The sequence below is a fragment of the Tyto alba genome, unplaced genomic scaffold (genome assembly GCF_018691265.1).
Source record: "Tyto alba isolate M040663 unplaced genomic scaffold, T.alba_DEE_v4.0 Super-Scaffold_20, whole genome shotgun sequence".
Taxonomy (NCBI): domain Eukaryota; kingdom Metazoa; phylum Chordata; class Aves; order Strigiformes; family Tytonidae; genus Tyto; species Tyto alba.
The window spans coordinates 5,868,062-5,885,094 of NW_024881283.1; the positions used below are offsets into that span (position 1 = coordinate 5,868,062).

Genomic DNA, 17,033 nt, shown 5'->3' on the forward strand with positions numbered 1-17,033 from the left:
GCAAGTCACTAACCATTTCCCCTTGGACTATTGCAGCTTCATTCTGCTTCCCATCCCTACCTTCCAGCTCAAGGGGGCTGGGTACCTAGAGAACAATCAGTCTTACTGTTAAAGACTGAGGCAAAGGCGGCATTAAGTACCTCAGACTTTTCCTCAACTTTGGTCATTCTGTTTCCCCCCACATCCAATCAAATATTGAAATTCTCCTTTCCCCACCTTTTGTTGTTTAAAGTATTTATAGAAATACTTTTTATTGTTTTTTACAGTAGTAGCCAGATTAAGTTCTAGTTGGACTTTTTAATTTTCTCCCTGCATAACTTCACGACATCCTTATAGTCCTCCCAAGTTGCCTGCCCCTTCTTCCAAAGGTTATAAACTCTCTTTTTTTTTTCCCTGAGTTCCAGCCAAAGCTCTCTGGTTCAGCCAGGGCAGTCTTTTTCTGCATCAGCTTGCCTTTCGGCGCATGGGGACAACCTGCTGCTGCACCTTGAAGATTTTCTACTTGAAGTATGTGCAGCCTTTCTGGACTCCTTTGCCCTTCAGGACAGCCTCACAAGTGATTCTGGCAACCAGACTCCTAAACAGGTCAAAGTCTGCCCTCCGGAAGCCCAAGGGAGCAGTTCTGGTGACCCCCCTCATTTCTCTGAGAACTGAAAAATTTATCATTTCATGATTGCTGTGCCCAAGACGGCCTCCAACAATCACATCACCCACAAGTCCTTCTCTGTTCACAAACAACAGCTCCAGCAGGCACCTTCCCTCATTGGCTCTCATACCAGCTGTGTCAGGAAGGTCTCTTCCACACATTCCAGGAACCTCCTGGACTGTTTCCTCTCTGCTGTATTGTATTTCCAACAGATATCTGTTAAGTTGAAGTCCCCCATGAGGACAAGGGCTAACAATCAGGAGACTTCTCCCAGCTGTTTACAGAATATTTCACCTGTCTCTTTATCCTGGTTGGGTGGTCTTCAACAGACTCTCACCATGTTATCTGCCTTGTTGGCCTTTTCCTGATTCCTACCCATAAACACTTGACCCTTTCATCACCACTGTCAAGCTCTAGACAGTTAAAACAGGCCCAGCTGCTGGAGCTGGAAGGGGCCTCTCCAACAACCCTGCTCCACAAACCTGCTCATTTCAGCGTGTCCATGGGCAGATCACTTCATTAAATATGAACCTGATCGAAGAGCGACTCCTCTGAGTAGCTCTTTGGGGTCAGCTCTACCTCCCTCCCGGCAAATCTTTGCGAGGCAAGAGACCCTCTCAGGACGTCCCTCGCTGCTCAGTGCCTGATTAACGTCACCTCATGCAAAGGTCCTTTGGAGCACGTGGCATTAGCTCAGCACAGAGGGATGCGTGGGTGCACTCCACAGCTCTGCACGTGTCCAGCATGATTATGTATACATATAAATAAATACCAGCTTATTCACACACCAGTCAGTACCGGTGCTGCATCCATCTGCATCCTTGCAACAAATGCTACAACTGCCATTTTGGGTTATTTACATCAAGTATCTGATCTCAACTCATAAAATAAGCCAGCTAATGAAGTCTTCTCAAGACATCCATTAAGAGTCTGTAATGCTAATTTTATGTAAAAATCCTGTAAGTTTCCTCACTGAATTAACATTACAGACCTGTAGCGGACTTTTACATCCACTTTGGTGGTGGCAAGAGCATACCAGACATCCCCCTGGGGAGCAGTGTACTGGGAGAGCAAAGCGAGGCGAGGCCCCGCTCCCCAGCTTCTCTCCCCTCTCCCCCAAGCGACAGGGGACACGTCCCTTCCAGTTTGGTGGTTCTGCACATCCCTTCACACTGTAAAACCCACAGGACAGTGGCTCTGCAGCAGGCTCATTTATAGAGCAGCGTTCACAAGCCACCGGTGCCGTTGGAAGATGGAAGCATAAAACCACCTGTGCCTCAGTTTCCCCTTTGTAAAAGGAGCACAAAAATCAGTTTGTTATAATGACAAGGTTATATACTTCTCATTAACCTTGTATCTTGCATCCACAAAGATTATGGTACGGTAAAGCAACACCAATGCAACGCCAATGCAACGCCAACACAACGCCAACGCCACACCAAACAACACCAATGCCAATGCAATACCAACAGAACAACACCAACGCAACAACGCCATGCTGGTTTGCTGCTGAACACATCTTTGGCTCCAGCTGGCTAGTCCAGTGCTTACAGGGGATAAATTCTGGGTGCTGCAGCCAGTCCTGTTTCCTCTTACAGAGGAAAAGGAGCTGAGTGAGCAAAGCAGGGTCTGCAGGGCTGCCAAGGCGGTGGGGACGGAGCAGGACGGGGCCACCTGCGGGGTGGCAGCACTCACCCAGGCGGAGTTGGACTGGTTGAGCTGGTTGAGCATGACGATGGAGGTGCAGCCATAGTCGTACACCAACCGCCAGAAGTCGGTGGTGGTGTTCTGCAGCGGGTGCAGGGTGACGATGAAGGCAGCACTCTTGGTGTAGCTCTGTGGAGAGGGAAAACGAGCACCATTAAGGACATGGCAATGGCACTGAAGCCACTGCTGTCACACTCCAAAAAAACAATGCAATCAGAAGATAAGTGGCACCAAAGCCATCTTCATGTTTGAGCAGAGCTGGTCTCCCTGGAATGGCCTCGGTCCCTCCATGCCCTGGTGCTGGGGAGATGCTATAAAAACAGGTCTATGTGATCCCTGCCGTCAGTCAGGATGAAAGCACCTGCTTTCTGCTCTCACAGAAAAGTGTATTTTACACAAATAACTAGGGAAAAGTTGCCACCTTTGAGCCAAGAACAAGCAGAGGTCACGGCTGCCAGATGGCTCCAGTGCCCAGTTCTGCAGCCCGGCTCCAAACAAAAGCATCACCCACGGCATCACCCCCACCCACAGTGCCCCAACCCCTCCAGGCACTGAGAGCAGCAGAGAGACAACCATTGACCTGAGCACAATGGTTTTTGGGGGGACGAAAGGAAACACCCCCAGTGAAAGACCTCTACAGACTGCAAGAAGGAGGGGGGGTGGTAGGAGGGATATAAATTACTGTACTTCTCGTTCATACTTTGAACAAGGTTTGTCCCCTCGGTCATCCTGACTCCGGCTTGCCAAGGGATTGGGAGCCCACAGCTGAGCTCAACACTGCATCAATCAGACTTTTAAATTAACACACTAGCTCAAGCCTCTTCAAATACAGGAACAGAGCAGAAAATGTTCTGTGCCCACCAATTAACACAGTTCTCCGCTAACAGGGAGTCCCCTGGCTGCTGCAAACCCACCTCATTGAGCTCAGGAAAATGCCTTTATTGCACCTTTCCCCTTGCCCTGTCCCTGGGGCAGCAGTGAGCCCCCCGGCTCTCGGTGAGAGCTTTCTGCCCTTGAGGAAGGCGATGAGAGCAGCAGGGCGAGGGAAGTTTCATCAGGTGCTGACCAGGCTTGCCCTGGCACCCGCAGGCCTTTGGCACCGCTGTAAACGGCGGCAACCGGCGCGGAGCAGAGCGCGGCTCTGCCAGCCTGCCGCCAGCACCAGCACCGGTGATGGGCCACACAGACCAATCTGATCTGACAGATGGACAGACTGATTGAGCAAATCACTTTGGCACTTAAAGAAAATGAGAGGGTTTTGGTGTTTTGTTTTGTTTTGTTTTTTTTTCCCAAAGAGGGAAAAGGATTTTATCCCTTCAGCGAGAATTTCATCCAAAGTGCTTTTTCTGTCTATAAAAAAATTTTTATTCTCTGACCCTGTAGCAGAGATTACGGGAGGCTCAGTTATGTATAAAAATAAAATGGATATGCAAACACCAAGCAAGCTGAAAACAAAGCTCCCATCCCACAGTAGCCAAAGCCTGCAGCCCACTGGGTGCTGCTCCCCAGCCGCCGGCAGCCACCTCCGCTTCACAAACTGCTTTTTGCTGTGAGAGCAAGTACCAGGGCAATGAGATCTGCACAAAGATGCAGCGTGTTAAATCACTTGTGGGGTAAAAAAGACAGGGCTCAGCCTGGTGCCAGTACTCAGCTGCGACCAGGAGGGTTTGGGGAAGGTGCTCAGGGTGCAGTAGGGCTCAGCGCAGCCCGTGCAAAGCGCCCTGGCTCGTTTCAAGGAGAGGAAAGTGGTTTTGTTGATAAATGACCCATCACTCGGTGTGGGCACGGAGCCTGCAGCATCCTCTGCTCCGCTTTGTGGCCGTCAGCAGGTAGGAAATAGCTTTGCCACCACGGGTGTCCTTTCTGAGTGCACTGGGGAGATGCACTGCGGCTTTGGGAGCAGCTCAGAGCCCCCCGAATCACACCAGGAGGACAGGCAGGAGGGTGCAGGGCAGGGTGCTGGCAGCACGCGGTGGGGCTTCAGCGCTACCATCCCCTCCCAGAGCTTCCTCTCCCTCCTGAGCTCCGCTTTCACTACAAAATAAATGAAGCCTCTTTGTGCGCAGCTTGCGAGAGGAGGCAAAAAGCTCTTTCAAGACAAGCCGGATGCTGCTACACAAAAGAAGGGGTGAAGGACCCCGCGACGCCGGTCCCAGCCCTTCCCCCCTGCACACACAGCTGGCACGTGCCTTCGTACCCTTGGGCAAAACGAGGCCGTAAATTCAAACCGAGCGAGGTTTTGCTGTGAAAAGCTGCCCGAGACAACCCAAAGCGGCCCCCCCTTCCCTCCCCGCCGCGCGCTCACATCAGTTAAGGCCGCGTTGATGTAGTTGTTGCTGTCTCCGTCCACGGAGATGAGGAAGGGAAGGCATCGGTCGGGCGGCAGGACGTCCATGCTGCGGTTCCTCTCCCGGTTGCGGGGCAGGAGGGCGATGCTGCACTCCTCCACGTCCAGGTGGGGAGTCACCGAGTTCAGGGTCTGCGGGTACAGTGCTCCCCTTAGCTCCCTTCCTGCCTGCACCGGGGCCAAAACCCCTGCCTGCTGGTCCCAGCAGGAGTGGGCACCAGGAGGGTGAGGAGCAAGGAGGGGGATGCAAAGGTTTTGGGGCCGCTCACCTGAAACTCCTCCCGCAGCTGCGAGGAGTTGCTCTGCGGCTCTATCCTCACCATCTCCTTGTAGGTGGGCTTGAACTCGCTGGCGGGGATGCTGGTCTCCCCGCACAGGCAGGCTTCCAGGATGGCATCGTGAATGAAGACGTACTGCTCCTTTCAGTGGGAGGAAAAGGGGAGAGGGCTGAGCCTCCGCAGCCTGCTGCCAACTGCAGCCCCGCGCGGCCCCGGCTGTTCCCGACACCCGCTCACCTCCGTCTGTATCATGTTGATCCTCCGCGAGCACAGGGTCTTCACGCAGTTGTAGATGTCCACGACGCCCTCGCACTCAGCCATGTCCAACATAACGTCCAGCACGATGTAGCAGCCAGTTCTCCCCGTGCCGGCACTGGGGATGGAGGAGGAAAACACAAAAACACATTCCCAGCCCGTACGGCATCCACACGCAGCCCGGGATGCTGACGGGCACGGAGCCAAGGTCTGTGTGGGGGAAGGCTCAACATACGGTCCCTGCCCATGAATAGGGGGGCAGCTGGGGTCCAGAAAAAGCTGGCAGGACCTCACACACCTGTGTAACCACAGCTTGGCTTTACCTTAAACCACCCTCCCCACCACCCACCCAAACACACTGCTGCAGCAGCTCAGGGGCTGCGGGTGGGAGGGTGGGCACCCATGTCCAGGGTCATTTTGGCTATAAGACAGCAAAACACATGCTTTTTGCAACTAAACCAGCAGCTAAACCACCTGAGTGCCAACAGTCCTCTGGGATCCCATCCTGAAAGGGTGGTCGAGGGTGCTCAGCACCGAGCCCTGAGACCCCCAGCACAGAGAGGGTCTGAATTCCCTGAGAGGAGACCCTTGGGTCAAGGCTGAGCCCAGCAGGATGCCTGGAGCCAGATGAGCCAGCCCCAGAGATATCCCAAATCCTGGCATGGCTGGACTCACAGCCAAAGAACTACTGATGCCGTGACCCCCCCCTACCCCGCGACGCATCAGGAACAGAACCGCTCCCCCCACTCCTTTCCTACAAAGTCTTTTCCAGTGAAATACTAATTTCTGGGGCTGATGAATCACTCATTGTGATTATCAGTGATTACAGGCTACAGGGCACTAATCACACTCACTGTTGCCGGTGAATGAATACTGATGAGGCAATTGACAGGGAGAAATCAAATAAAAAAAAAATCCTTCCCACTCATCAGCTCCTCCTTGTTTGCCCAGCGGAGGAAGAGCCATTAACCCATCGCGTGGGGAGGCCTGCTCAGGGGACAGAAAGCCACTGCTCCCACTCAGATGTGCTGGTCTCCTCCCAGCTCCGGTGTCCCAGTGGCTCAGCCCTATGGGGACAGCACTGCCAGTACCCCAGGAATGGGGCCTGTACTGCTGCACCCCCCCCCCCCAACCCTCTCCCTTCAGCCAGACTCAACATCCTGACGTTGCCATCAGCAGCAGTAGAGCTGCCTGTGTCCCCATGCCACCCTCGCCTACAGGGACAGAGCTGTGTCATCAGTAATGGGTGCTGGGGCAGCCCCCAAAATGTGCCGGTCCCTGCTTGTCTCCCTGCATCACCAGCAGCCCCCTCCCTCACTGCTGCCACCAACTCAGTGATGATATTTCACAGCTGGATGCCATCGTAGAGGGACATCCAACCCCACGCTGTCAGCCCTGGTGCCTTCCCTGCCTGAGCCTTTCCCTGTTACAAACCCAATTTATGCTGAATATTTTAGCATCATTCAGAGCCAGAGCCTGAGCACCCACCTAAGACACAGCGTGCTGCCCCCAGGGGCCATCCATATCCCACCCAAAACCTCCTCTCGGAGGGGGATGCTCCCCCCACAGCCAGCTCTGCCCCACGGCCACGCACACACCTGCAGTGGATGACGATGGGGCCGGCGTCGGGCGGCGTGGATGCCTTCACCCTGCGGATGAAGGCCAGCAGCCCCGTGGCGTGGTAGGGGACACCGTGCTCGGGCCACGACATGAAGTGGAACTGCTTCACCTCGTGTCGGGCCGAGTAGCCCCGCTGCAAGGGAAGGATGAGATGGAGTGAGCGTGCCTGGGGAGGGCAAAGCCACCCAAACACCTAGTTTGCCAGCTCAGCATCCAGCTGGAGGGTCCACACAGCAGTTGGCTGCTTCAGCAGCATCACAGCTTCCTCCTCCTCGGCTGCAAGAGGGTTAAAAAGCAGCCGAAGAAGCAGCAGCAGCAGTCACGGGTCTCACTGCACGAACATCTTTGCTACCTGCCCTGTAACTAGACAGTGATTTCACATTCCTGTAGATTAAGGGGTAAATGGCCCTGGCTCCATCCCCAGGTACCATGCTGGAGAGTAGTGGCCACATAACCTGCGCTCCAGCCCAGAGGAGAAAAAGCATCCTTCACCCTGTCACAGTTACACGGTGCTCACACGGAAATTAAATACTCGCTGCTGAAACCAAAGCAGGGCTGAGCCGCTCGCGCCAGCGGAGGGCACAGAGCCGGGAAAAAGGCAAAAGGAAGAAGCTACCAGCATCCTCGGGGTTCAGAAGTTGCACCTCAAGTAGGGGTGAAAGCCTCATGTTGGAGTAAATAAATAGAGTATTGGTAAATGCCAATCTAGCAACGGTTAGAGATGCCCAAGGCGGTTGGTTCTCTGCCTGCGAGGGCAGGAGTGGGAGCGTACCCTCTCGAGAGCGAAGGTGCGGACGGCATACTCAGCCAATGTCTCCGACTTCACCAACGTGATCTTGATGTCCCCATACATCTCTGAGTCATCTGGCCAGTATTTGGAGCATTTCACCTGCAAGGAGAGGATGGGATGGGGTTTTGGCTCTGAGGAGGAGGCTTCTGGCAGAGCCAGAGCCCGGAGGGAGAGGGATGGGATGGGGTCCTTACCCGGCCCACCTCCACCAGCTTGGTTATCATCACGATGCTGGAACAGTGCTCCTGCCACACCATGCGCCAGAAGTCATACACCATCTCCTGCTTGGGCCCTGCGGGACAGAGGAAAGGCCACGGAGGATGGACGGGCAGCACCGGTGGAGCCCACCACGATGCCACCGGATTTCCCCTCCCGCTTCTGCGGCACTAACCCCCCCACACACCAAGCATTTTAAGCACTTCTTTTCCCCCGGGATGTGGGGTGCAATGGGTGCAGCAGGAGGGGTGGGAGCTCCTCCACATTGCTACCACCCCACATTTGGCCCCCAAACTGACCCACCGCCTCCCCTTCTTGCCCACACAAGGTTAAATCCTGGGGACAAAACTCAGCCGCTAAATCAGGAGCTGCTGAACCGCTGGCCAAGAGGACAGGGGGAGGAGGCGACTCACCTTGTGTGGCTATGAAGTGGTTGGACCTGTGGTAGCCCTGCAAAGGAAGCAGAGATGTCAGTCCCAAGTGAAGGGGACACACTGGGGCACAGCCCCATAAAACATTTCCCAGTCACCCAAATAGTGGCAACTGCCCACGTCTGCCAGGCCAGGCTCAGGTCACCAGTGCAGTGCTACCCGCGGCTGCAGGAGGAGGAGGAGGTCCAGCAGGCTCCCTGCACCCAGTGCACCCCGTCCCGGGAGGGTGCATGTCCCAGATCCCTCAAAAAACACGTGTAATTGTCACCCCCGTCTGCACCAAAAATCCCCAGCAGCACCTCGCGCCCCTCCTTCATCCCAGCTGCTTACTGGGGCCATTCCCAACTCCTAACAGGGATGTGCCAGCCCAAAGAGCATGGCCACTGCCAAAGGGACCAGGGACCTGGTGTCCCATCCCTTGGCCGTGGGTCCAGCAGAGTTCAACCACATCACACACGTGGAGGTGATGGCAGCTTCTCCATCCACCACAGGTCCTTTCACGGGGGATTTCTGTGGGCTGAATTCAACCCCTCCTCCGAGCACACAGGCCCTTTTCCCCATCACCCTGGGGAGGACATGCCGCAGAGACCTCACTTTCCCCTTCCCTGGACTGTCCCCCAAGTTTACCCACACATTTTCCCAGCCTGCCTCTCCCAGATGCTATTTAACGCCATGCTGCCCAGTACAACACCTGGGAGGAGAGATGGGAGCAGAGAGAAGCGAGGAGAGAGGAACCATCTACTTACTTCTCGGTTAATCCGAATCTTAATGATCCCGTTGGGACACAGGTTTGAGAGAAAAAGATCAGAGACAGAGACATTAGTGAGGCACAGCTCAAGAGACAGGTTAGAGCACTGGCCCTAGAGCGGGTCATGGAGAGCCACAGGGGAGAAAGGACACATGGGGACAGGGGACAGGCATGGGGATGCTGCTTGGGCACAGGGAACCTGTCACAGTGGCCACCACTGCCAGGTGACATCCTCTGGAAAGGAGGGAAGAGTGGGGCTTGCTGCTGTTTCCAGAAGATGCTCATGCACTGTGCCCAACGGAGCCTCCCTGCACCTCCTCTGGTCTTGGCATCGCTGGAGGTGACAGGGGACATCGCTCTCAGAGGACACCAGGGCTGAGCTCTGCCCAGACTCACATGCACCGACAGGATCGGGGGGTATCCCAGTGTGAGCCCCAAACTGGTCCCTTGGCCCCCTCAACCTCTGCACCCTCTACCCAGGGAGGAGGGAGATCAGGCGAGGGGAGAAGAAAGGATGGAAAAGGGGAGGAGAAAGGAAGGATAGAGCAGAGCAGAGAAGGGAGAGACACAGCAAGCAGAAATTACTGATGAACATAAATAAACCAGGTAGGCTCTTCATGGCATGTCTCGGGGCCACGTGGTTCAGCCCATCCTGGGCTGTCTCAGCTCCTCCAAATGCTGCTGGTTCTCCAGGGACAGACTCTGACAGCCCGCAGGGTCCACGGGAAGCTCCTGTCCCAGCCCAGACCCCCCCCAGAGAGAGGCACCATCCCCACTTACATCGATGTAGTTGGCATTGATGTAGTCCGAGTTGGGATCGCCCAGCAGCGGGTGCAGCTTCACTCGGTGACGGTCATCTGGGGAGCAAGGGGAGAAGGGACCGTCAGCACCCGGGGGATGAGCGTCACCCCACCAGGTCCCAGGGTACCCTTTGCAATCGTTTTGCACCAGGAATTTGCAAAACGCAGGCAGGTGGGGTGTACTCATGAGCAAAAAATATAAGCTGATGGAGGTCTTTCCAAAGATGGTGGTTTAGACCAGCAGGGCCATGGGGGAGCAGCTTTCAGCATGGTTACCTCTCTGAGCTCTCCCCAGTCCTGCCAAAGACACGGGGCACCAGGATGGCCCGAGCCCAGACAGCGGGGGGCTCTGCCCAAACTTCAGTGTCCCCCTGGGGCCCTGGACAGTGCTGGAGTGGAAGGGATGAAGCGACAGATCAAAGCACGTGGGAGGTGGAGAGCACCCACCAGAGGACTCCTGGAGTGCCAGGCTTGGTGTCTCCATCCCTACAGGATGTCACTGGAGATGCAGCAGGGAGCAAGGTGACCATGCCACGCTGGCCCAGGAGGGAGCTGGTGAGGAGCACCCCTCTCTTCATTGGGGCCAAGCCCCTCCCTAATCTTCTGTCCTAAAAACTCATCATTTAACCCCTTTGTCTCAACCTGCACATCCACACCAGAAGCTCCCTAGAGCAGGGCTGCAGTTTCTCCTAAGTCCATACTAGAAAACATGCTTCAGGTTATCTGGGGCCTTCTAGCACCACCCAGAATATCATGGTGATGTTATCATCACCCCAAGACGTCTCATGCTCCAGAGTTATCCAGCTCCAGACCAGATCCAGCTCTCCTATTTGCTCCGGTGTCTTGATGCCCAACAGGAGCTCTCAGAGTAGGACCCCTGTGCTGAGCAAGGACATTTCTGCTGCCTTTGACCAACCAAATCCCACCAGTTTATTCCTTACCATGGACTCAGAACTACCAAAAAAAGCCCCCAAGGTCCTTTACAAGGTTTTTCAAGCTGTTCAAGTCATCCAAGCCTTTGCTAAAGGCACTCACATGTCGACACGTGATCCTGTCTCCCTTTGGTCTTGTCTTTCTTCTTCGAAGCATCCCAGCCTTCAAAGAAACTCTGGAAGGAGAGGATGGCCATCACGACCCAAGGGCAGGATTGTGGGGTCCCCCCAAGTCCCATAACCTCCCCTGGGGAGCTGGGCAGACAGGGTGGTCCCTCCACCCCAACACCTGGGTCCTGCAGCCCCAGCTCCAGCCCCGTAGCACGCTCCGCCAACTACACACTTCTGTTGCATCCACAAAATGCCCCATTTTCCAGCAAATTATAGATTGTGTGTTTTTTTTCCCTGGGTTGGTTGCGTTTTTTTTCTAAACCTCCCCAGTCCCTTTCTCTCCCCAGCACAGAATAGGTTTGTGTGTAATAACAGTAACATTCATAGATTGGCATATGAGGAGGAAAGTGGAAGGAAATTACATGTTTTCTCCCCTCCCATAATATCTGAGTGCTTTCAAATGACTAGTTGCAAGAACATACAGCAGCTTTTCAAGGAGCACTAATGATTATAGCAAGCCCTGGTTTGTCCAATACGTGAAAGGGGGGGGGGGGGGGGGGGGGGAAGCTCCCACACTTGAAACAACTAAGCATTAAACAGTAATTTCACTGGGAAATTTCAATCGCCAGACCTGTGGGACACCGAGGAGTGAAGAAATCAACCCTGCTGGGCGCGCTGCGGCAGAGGCGTGCGGAATAGCGCGCTCCGTTACAGGCGCTGCGGCCCAGCGAGCTGGGACGGGCACGATGCGGCCAGCGACCCCCGGGGGGGGGGGGGGATGGACCTCCCTCCCCCTGGGATCGCTCCCTCTCGCACCCTCTCCCTGGGGTCTCCACCGTCTTGGGAGCTGCCAGACTGCAGGGGATTTAGGCCGTGTCCGTGCGTATCGCAGGACAGGCGTGCTGGAGAGCAGAAACGCGACGTGGTGGTGCTCGGGGAGAAGCATCCCCAGCCCCTGCGGGGGAGGCGGGATGATGCACTGCAGGAGGGAGAGGTGCAGGCTGGCTGGCAGAGCTGGTTTGGCTCATCGCAGGGACCTCTTCAAGCTGATGATTAAACCCCTGAGCTGCCAGGACCAGAGATTTGATCCAGGCCCTGGGACACCCCGTGTGCTGATACTGCCTGCCCAAAGAGCTGTGAGCTCCGGCTCCTGCTGTCACTGCAGCTCCAGGTCTGGAGCATCTTCTCCCTGGCACACGGGTCCTACTCATGCCACCTTGTCCGTCCTCCCGCCCTCCCTGAGACGCCAGCCCAAGATCCTCTCACCTCATACTCCTGCTTGAAGCCGTAGCCTTCCGCCGTCTTCATCTGGTTGATATGCTGGAGGAGATCCGCCACCCGCACGGCGGGATGGAGCTGCCCGGTGTGATACGGGGACCCTTTGCGGCCGCACTGGCGGCGGGGGGAGCCCCCCAGCAGGCTGCTGGACTCGTTGACCACGCTGCTGCGCTGGTCGCCTGCAGAAGGGGAGGGAGAAGCAGGGCTGTCAGGGGAGCAAAGCCTTGGCCCACATCCCCATCACCTCCCTGCACCCACAAAGGGATGAGAGAGCACCTGAAAACATCCCTGGGAGATGCTGAAGCTGCAGCCAGTCTCTCTCTCTAGGAATCACAAGAGGTCCAGACCCCTCTCTGTGCTCTCTGCAGCTCTTCCTACACCACAAAGCTGAAAATGCCCATTGCAGCCTTTTAGGACCACAGCAGATCTCTTAGAAATCCGTGGGCAAGATCTTAAGGGGGTTAATAAGCTTTATTTCCCATCAATTGAAGCAATTAACTCCCGTGCAGACAAGAAAGAACTACGGTGCCCAAATATTCACACAAAGTCCTGACTTGAAAAACTGTGTTGCCAAAGTCTCCAGCCCAGCTTAACAGTTAATTTTCTTCACTGCTAAATCCCAGCGCCTTATTCCTAGCACTGACACAAATGGAGCTCACTGCTGTTTAATGGGGGAGTTTATGCAGTAGTTACCTGGTTTATGCCTTTGCTGTGTAATTACCAGCAGAGCCAGACTAAGACCTCACCTGCGTTTGTCAGGGCAAGGTCCCACACCAGATCCTGAAATCCGGGTTTGCACAAAACCCGATGCTCTCCGCTGCTGCCAGGAGACGCGGCAGGCACGGATCCTGCAGCACCCAGCCTGGCACGCCGTCCACACGCCGCTGGGAAGCAGCTTTGCAAGATGGTGCATCCTGGATGCGGTTTCCCCTAACAACACTTTTAAAAACCACCCTTGCCATCTCACTCACAAAGCTCCCAGATTTTTTTTTTTTTTTTTTTTTTTTTTTTCCCCCACCCCCCAGTCTGCTCGAATGCAAGGAGCAGCCCCTCACCCCCTGCCCGCAGCTCCTGGCTGCCCGGGCACTGTGGGTGCAGCACATGCACAGAGCAGGGTCCCCATCAGGCATCGCAGCCCCCAGGGAGACATTGCTCCAACCTTTGCATCTGGAAACATCTCCCTTCCAATGCGTGGCTGAACCAAGGGGACAGCGTGGGCAGGCCACGCTGCACCCCGTGTCCTGGCGGATGGGCGCACCGGCCGCTGGGTTTAATGAGAAATTAATTGCAGGTTTTTGCAAGGTGCCAACAGGTCCGCACAGCCACATGCTGAGGATCCGCTCGGGTTTCCGTGAGAAAGATCAGCGACTTTTTTTAATTGCAAAGAAATCGAGGTATGGCGGGGAACAGCCCCCAGACGGTCACGGAGCAAGCCCGTTCATTTACCTTCGTTAATTAATGATGATTATAGGCAGGGATGGCCGCAGCAGAGGCTGTCCCCAGCTGTGGCAGAGAGCCCGAGCTCCCCACATCTCCACCTTCTACCCAGCAGAGGGATGAGGAGCAGCCAGCAGCAGAGCAAGCAAGGGGGTGGGAGCAGGATGCGGCCCCTCAGCCCCTTTCCCTAAAGAAACCGAGTACCAGCAGTCCCAGCTCAGCCCACTCAGAGACCCACCAGCCTCTGAGCGTTCTGAGGACAGTAACCAAAACATAATACACCTAGCTAGATGTATTAAGAGGATGAAAAGTTTGCCCTCTGGGCTTCTATTATCCATGAGACAATGCTGGGAAGCGTATTAATCCCGCAGCCGGTGGAGAAGAGCCGTGTGTAAGCAGCATCTTGAAGTTACTGTAACAGATGTTATTAGCATATGGTTGAAACTGGGGCATCCAACGAGTTATTTTACAACTAAATCAGCATGGCGATGCATAGTCCAAGTGGGTGTTCAATTATCAGTCTCCCTGTGATGTGAAGGCAGTGGCTCTTCAACCCTCCGAGCTGAGGGCTGTGCAGAGCACCGCGGAGCAGAGCCACGCCGGGTGTGCTGGGTGAAGGCTGGTGCAAAGCTTTCAACCTCAGGGTAAGCAAAGAGTTGGGGTTCACCCAGCTTCAGGGGGCTCCAGCCAGCGTTTGAGCCCACAAGTGGCCCCAACCCTCCCAGCCACAAATTTCGGATCTCTTCTTTGAGAGGTCAAGATGCAGAGACCCAGCTCGAGCCGCCCACGAGCGTTTTTCCTTCAGCAAAGCCTGGATGACAATAAAAGCTACTACAGGCATCGACTGGATCGATGCCCTTGGAGGTTTACGCAGGGCAGGGAAAAGCCTGCAACATTCCACACACATCAGGCTAAAAGACATGCAATACTGGCCACTGAGCCTTGGATAAATATTTCAGCTGTTTCTGGGATATTCAGGGATTATCGGGGACCCTTGCTGCGGCTGTTCGGGAGCAGGGGGATGCTGCGGTCCCCGTCCTTACCCCGATTGCTGTAGTTGTGGGTGTCCATGAAGGAGAGCCCCAAACGCTCATCCTCCTGCAGCGTGCTCTGGTCGGTGAAGCTCCTGTCGATGGCACTCATCATGTGCGTCTTCTCGTGGCGGTAGTTAATGGTCGCTTTGGTCATGTTGACGGGTTTTCTGCAGGGGGATGCAACGGGGAGGAGAAGGAAGAAGCACACGTTAGCAGGACTGACTCAACCGTGCTGTAAACCCCACCCCCCAAAACTACGGGGTTTGCATTATTTTGGGGAGCAGGATGGATGATTTCCTCCAGCAGTCGCCACGCTTTGGCTTTCCAGTGTCCCAGGCTGGTCACAGCCCCACATGGATCATCCCTCGTGTCTGCAGCAACTCTACCTGCTCATCCCTCCTGTCCCCTTCTCCAAAATGCCCCACGTCTGGAACAGCCAGGAGCGCTCCTTGTGCAAGCAAAGCTCTCCCTGGCCGGCCGGTGTTGCACAGGGCAGCCCCAGTTCTGCCCCAGCCCCATTTCCCACCCATCGCCCCACACCACCTCGCTGCAACACGGACCATCCAACACGCCAAGCACATTGTACAAGTGCAAGAAGTAGTAGACATGGACCTGCTGGAGTGGGTCCAGAGGCCACAAAAATGATGAGGGATGGAACCCCTCTCCTGTGAGGGCAGGATGAGAGAGTTGGGGGGGTTCAGCCTGGAGAAGGGAAGGCTCCGGGGAGACCTTATTGCTGCCTTTCAGTGCTTAAAGGGGCTTATAAAAAATAGGGGGACAGACTCTTTAATAGGGCCTGTAGTGATAGGACAAGGAGTAACGGCTTTAAACTGGAAGAGGGCAGATTTAGATGAGATCTGAGGCAGAAACCCTTCCCTGTGTGGGGGGTGAGGCGCTGGCCCAGGGTGCCCAGAGCAGCTGTGGGTGCCCCCTCCCTGGAAGGGTTCCAGGCCAGGTTGGACGGGGCTGGGAGCCCCCTGGGCTGGGGGAAGGGGGCCCTGCCCGGGGCAGGGGTTTAGGACTGGATGATCTTTAAGGTCCCCTCCAACCCAAACCAGTCTATGATTCTAAAACCAGGCCCAGAGGCCAAATCCATCCCAAGGGACGGGCTGGCCCCCCGTCGCGGAAGCTTTCTCCTCCTGTAAAAGGCCTCCAGTTAGGCAACTAACAAAGACACTGGGAAAGCCCAGGAGCTCTTACTGGAACAGAACCTCACACCCCAAATTGGAAACACTTAAGCAAAAAAATCTGATTGCATGTTTTTGAGAGACAGCATCAGGCTCCCAAGAAGTCAGAGCAGAGATTAAACCAGGGGAAGGATGAACAGGAGATCTAAGCCCATGCTAGCATCTTGATGGTGCAGGGATACTGCAAGACACTGCCAAAATCCAGAATTAACCCAGAGTCGCTGACCCTTCCCCTTTACACTGCCTTCAGTCTCTTAACAAGCTTGGTAGCATTATTTTCCCCGAGCCAGAGGCCCTTACAATGTACTCAGCAGAGAAAAGGACTTGTTGGAGCAGCAGGGCAAGAGCAGTGGCCAAGAGGAAGGGCGAAGGAGAAAGAGAATGACAATTACTTACGGGTAATAGGAATAAGAATAGTAGTTCCTCCTGGCAAGCGTGCAAACAAAGAGAAGAGCAGAAATTGCATAAGCAGCTTTTCTCCAGCATAGGAAAGGGGGGTTATGGGGCAACACGGCTGACAGAAAATTAAATGCACCGTAAAGGAACCTGGGTCCCCTTATGCATCCATAGGTTATTTACTCCAGGCAGGAGCCACCATCCCAGCAGCAGAGCTCAAGCACCGGCTCGTGGGACAACCACAATCCCCACACCGGTGGTGGGGTGTCCACAGTGCCCTCATCCGAGTGATTAGTCCATAATTTTTAAGACTGAACAGCAAATGTGTCCGAAATGTAGGGCATCCCCCAGGGAGCCAGTGAGGGCCCAGGCAACCCCAGCAGGAGAGATGGGGTTGGGGCGTCGTGTTTCCAGTGCACCAGCTACTCGAGGTGAGCATATTCTGGGGGTGCATTTCCATTCCACTACGTCAGTGTTTTTTCCAAAAGGAAAACTCTCCGGAGGAGATTTATGAGCTCGTCCCAGTTTCCCAACAGCCTGGATTTCAGGGCCCTCAGCACTGGGTGTGATTTGTGGCTCTGGTTTGCCCTTCAACAGGTTCACCTGAGCTGCTCCTCCTCCTCCTCCCCCGCAGCGCTGGCAATGGGAACGCAGCAGCCGCACTCGTGGCTTCCTACCTACAGCATCACTCCCGAAAACACAGCGGCACCGCCGGCATTTGCTCCATCAGGGACAGATCCAATGCTGCGAGCACAGGCATCGGCCCTGAGCAACATCAGGCAGGGAGCCACGAGCCAGCCCTGCACCCCTTGCAGTGTGC

At 55.1% G+C, this 17,033-nt stretch overlaps 1 protein-coding gene across 4 annotated transcripts in view; it reads right to left on the reverse strand.

Moving 5' to 3' along the window:
• PTPRU (protein tyrosine phosphatase receptor type U) overlaps positions 1-17,033 on the reverse strand; it is a 76,974-nt gene that overhangs the window by 19,020 nt on the left and 40,921 nt on the right. Inside the window, exons 15-28 of one of the 4 annotated variants that reach the window (XM_042793698.1) lie at positions 16,214-16,243; positions 14,640-14,797; positions 12,148-12,338; positions 10,874-10,946; positions 9,819-9,895; positions 9,037-9,054; positions 8,273-8,309; positions 7,838-7,935; positions 7,626-7,742; positions 6,832-6,986; positions 5,216-5,351; positions 4,970-5,119; positions 4,659-4,832; positions 2,342-2,482 (exon numbers count right to left, since the gene is read on the reverse strand). In XM_042793698.1, coding sequence (XP_042649632.1) covers positions 2,342-2,482; positions 4,659-4,832; positions 4,970-5,119; positions 5,216-5,351; positions 6,832-6,986; positions 7,626-7,742; positions 7,838-7,935; positions 8,273-8,309; positions 9,037-9,054; positions 9,819-9,895; positions 10,874-10,946; positions 12,148-12,338; positions 14,640-14,797; positions 16,214-16,243 — 1,555 coding nt within the window. The remainder of the gene's footprint in view (positions 1-2,341; positions 2,483-4,658; positions 4,833-4,969; positions 5,120-5,215; positions 5,352-6,831; positions 6,987-7,625; positions 7,743-7,837; positions 7,936-8,272; positions 8,310-9,036; positions 9,055-9,818; positions 9,896-10,873; positions 10,947-12,147; positions 12,339-14,639; positions 14,798-16,213; positions 16,244-17,033) is intronic. The other 3 variants (XM_042793700.1, XM_042793699.1, XM_042793701.1) reach the window with 3 other exon arrangements.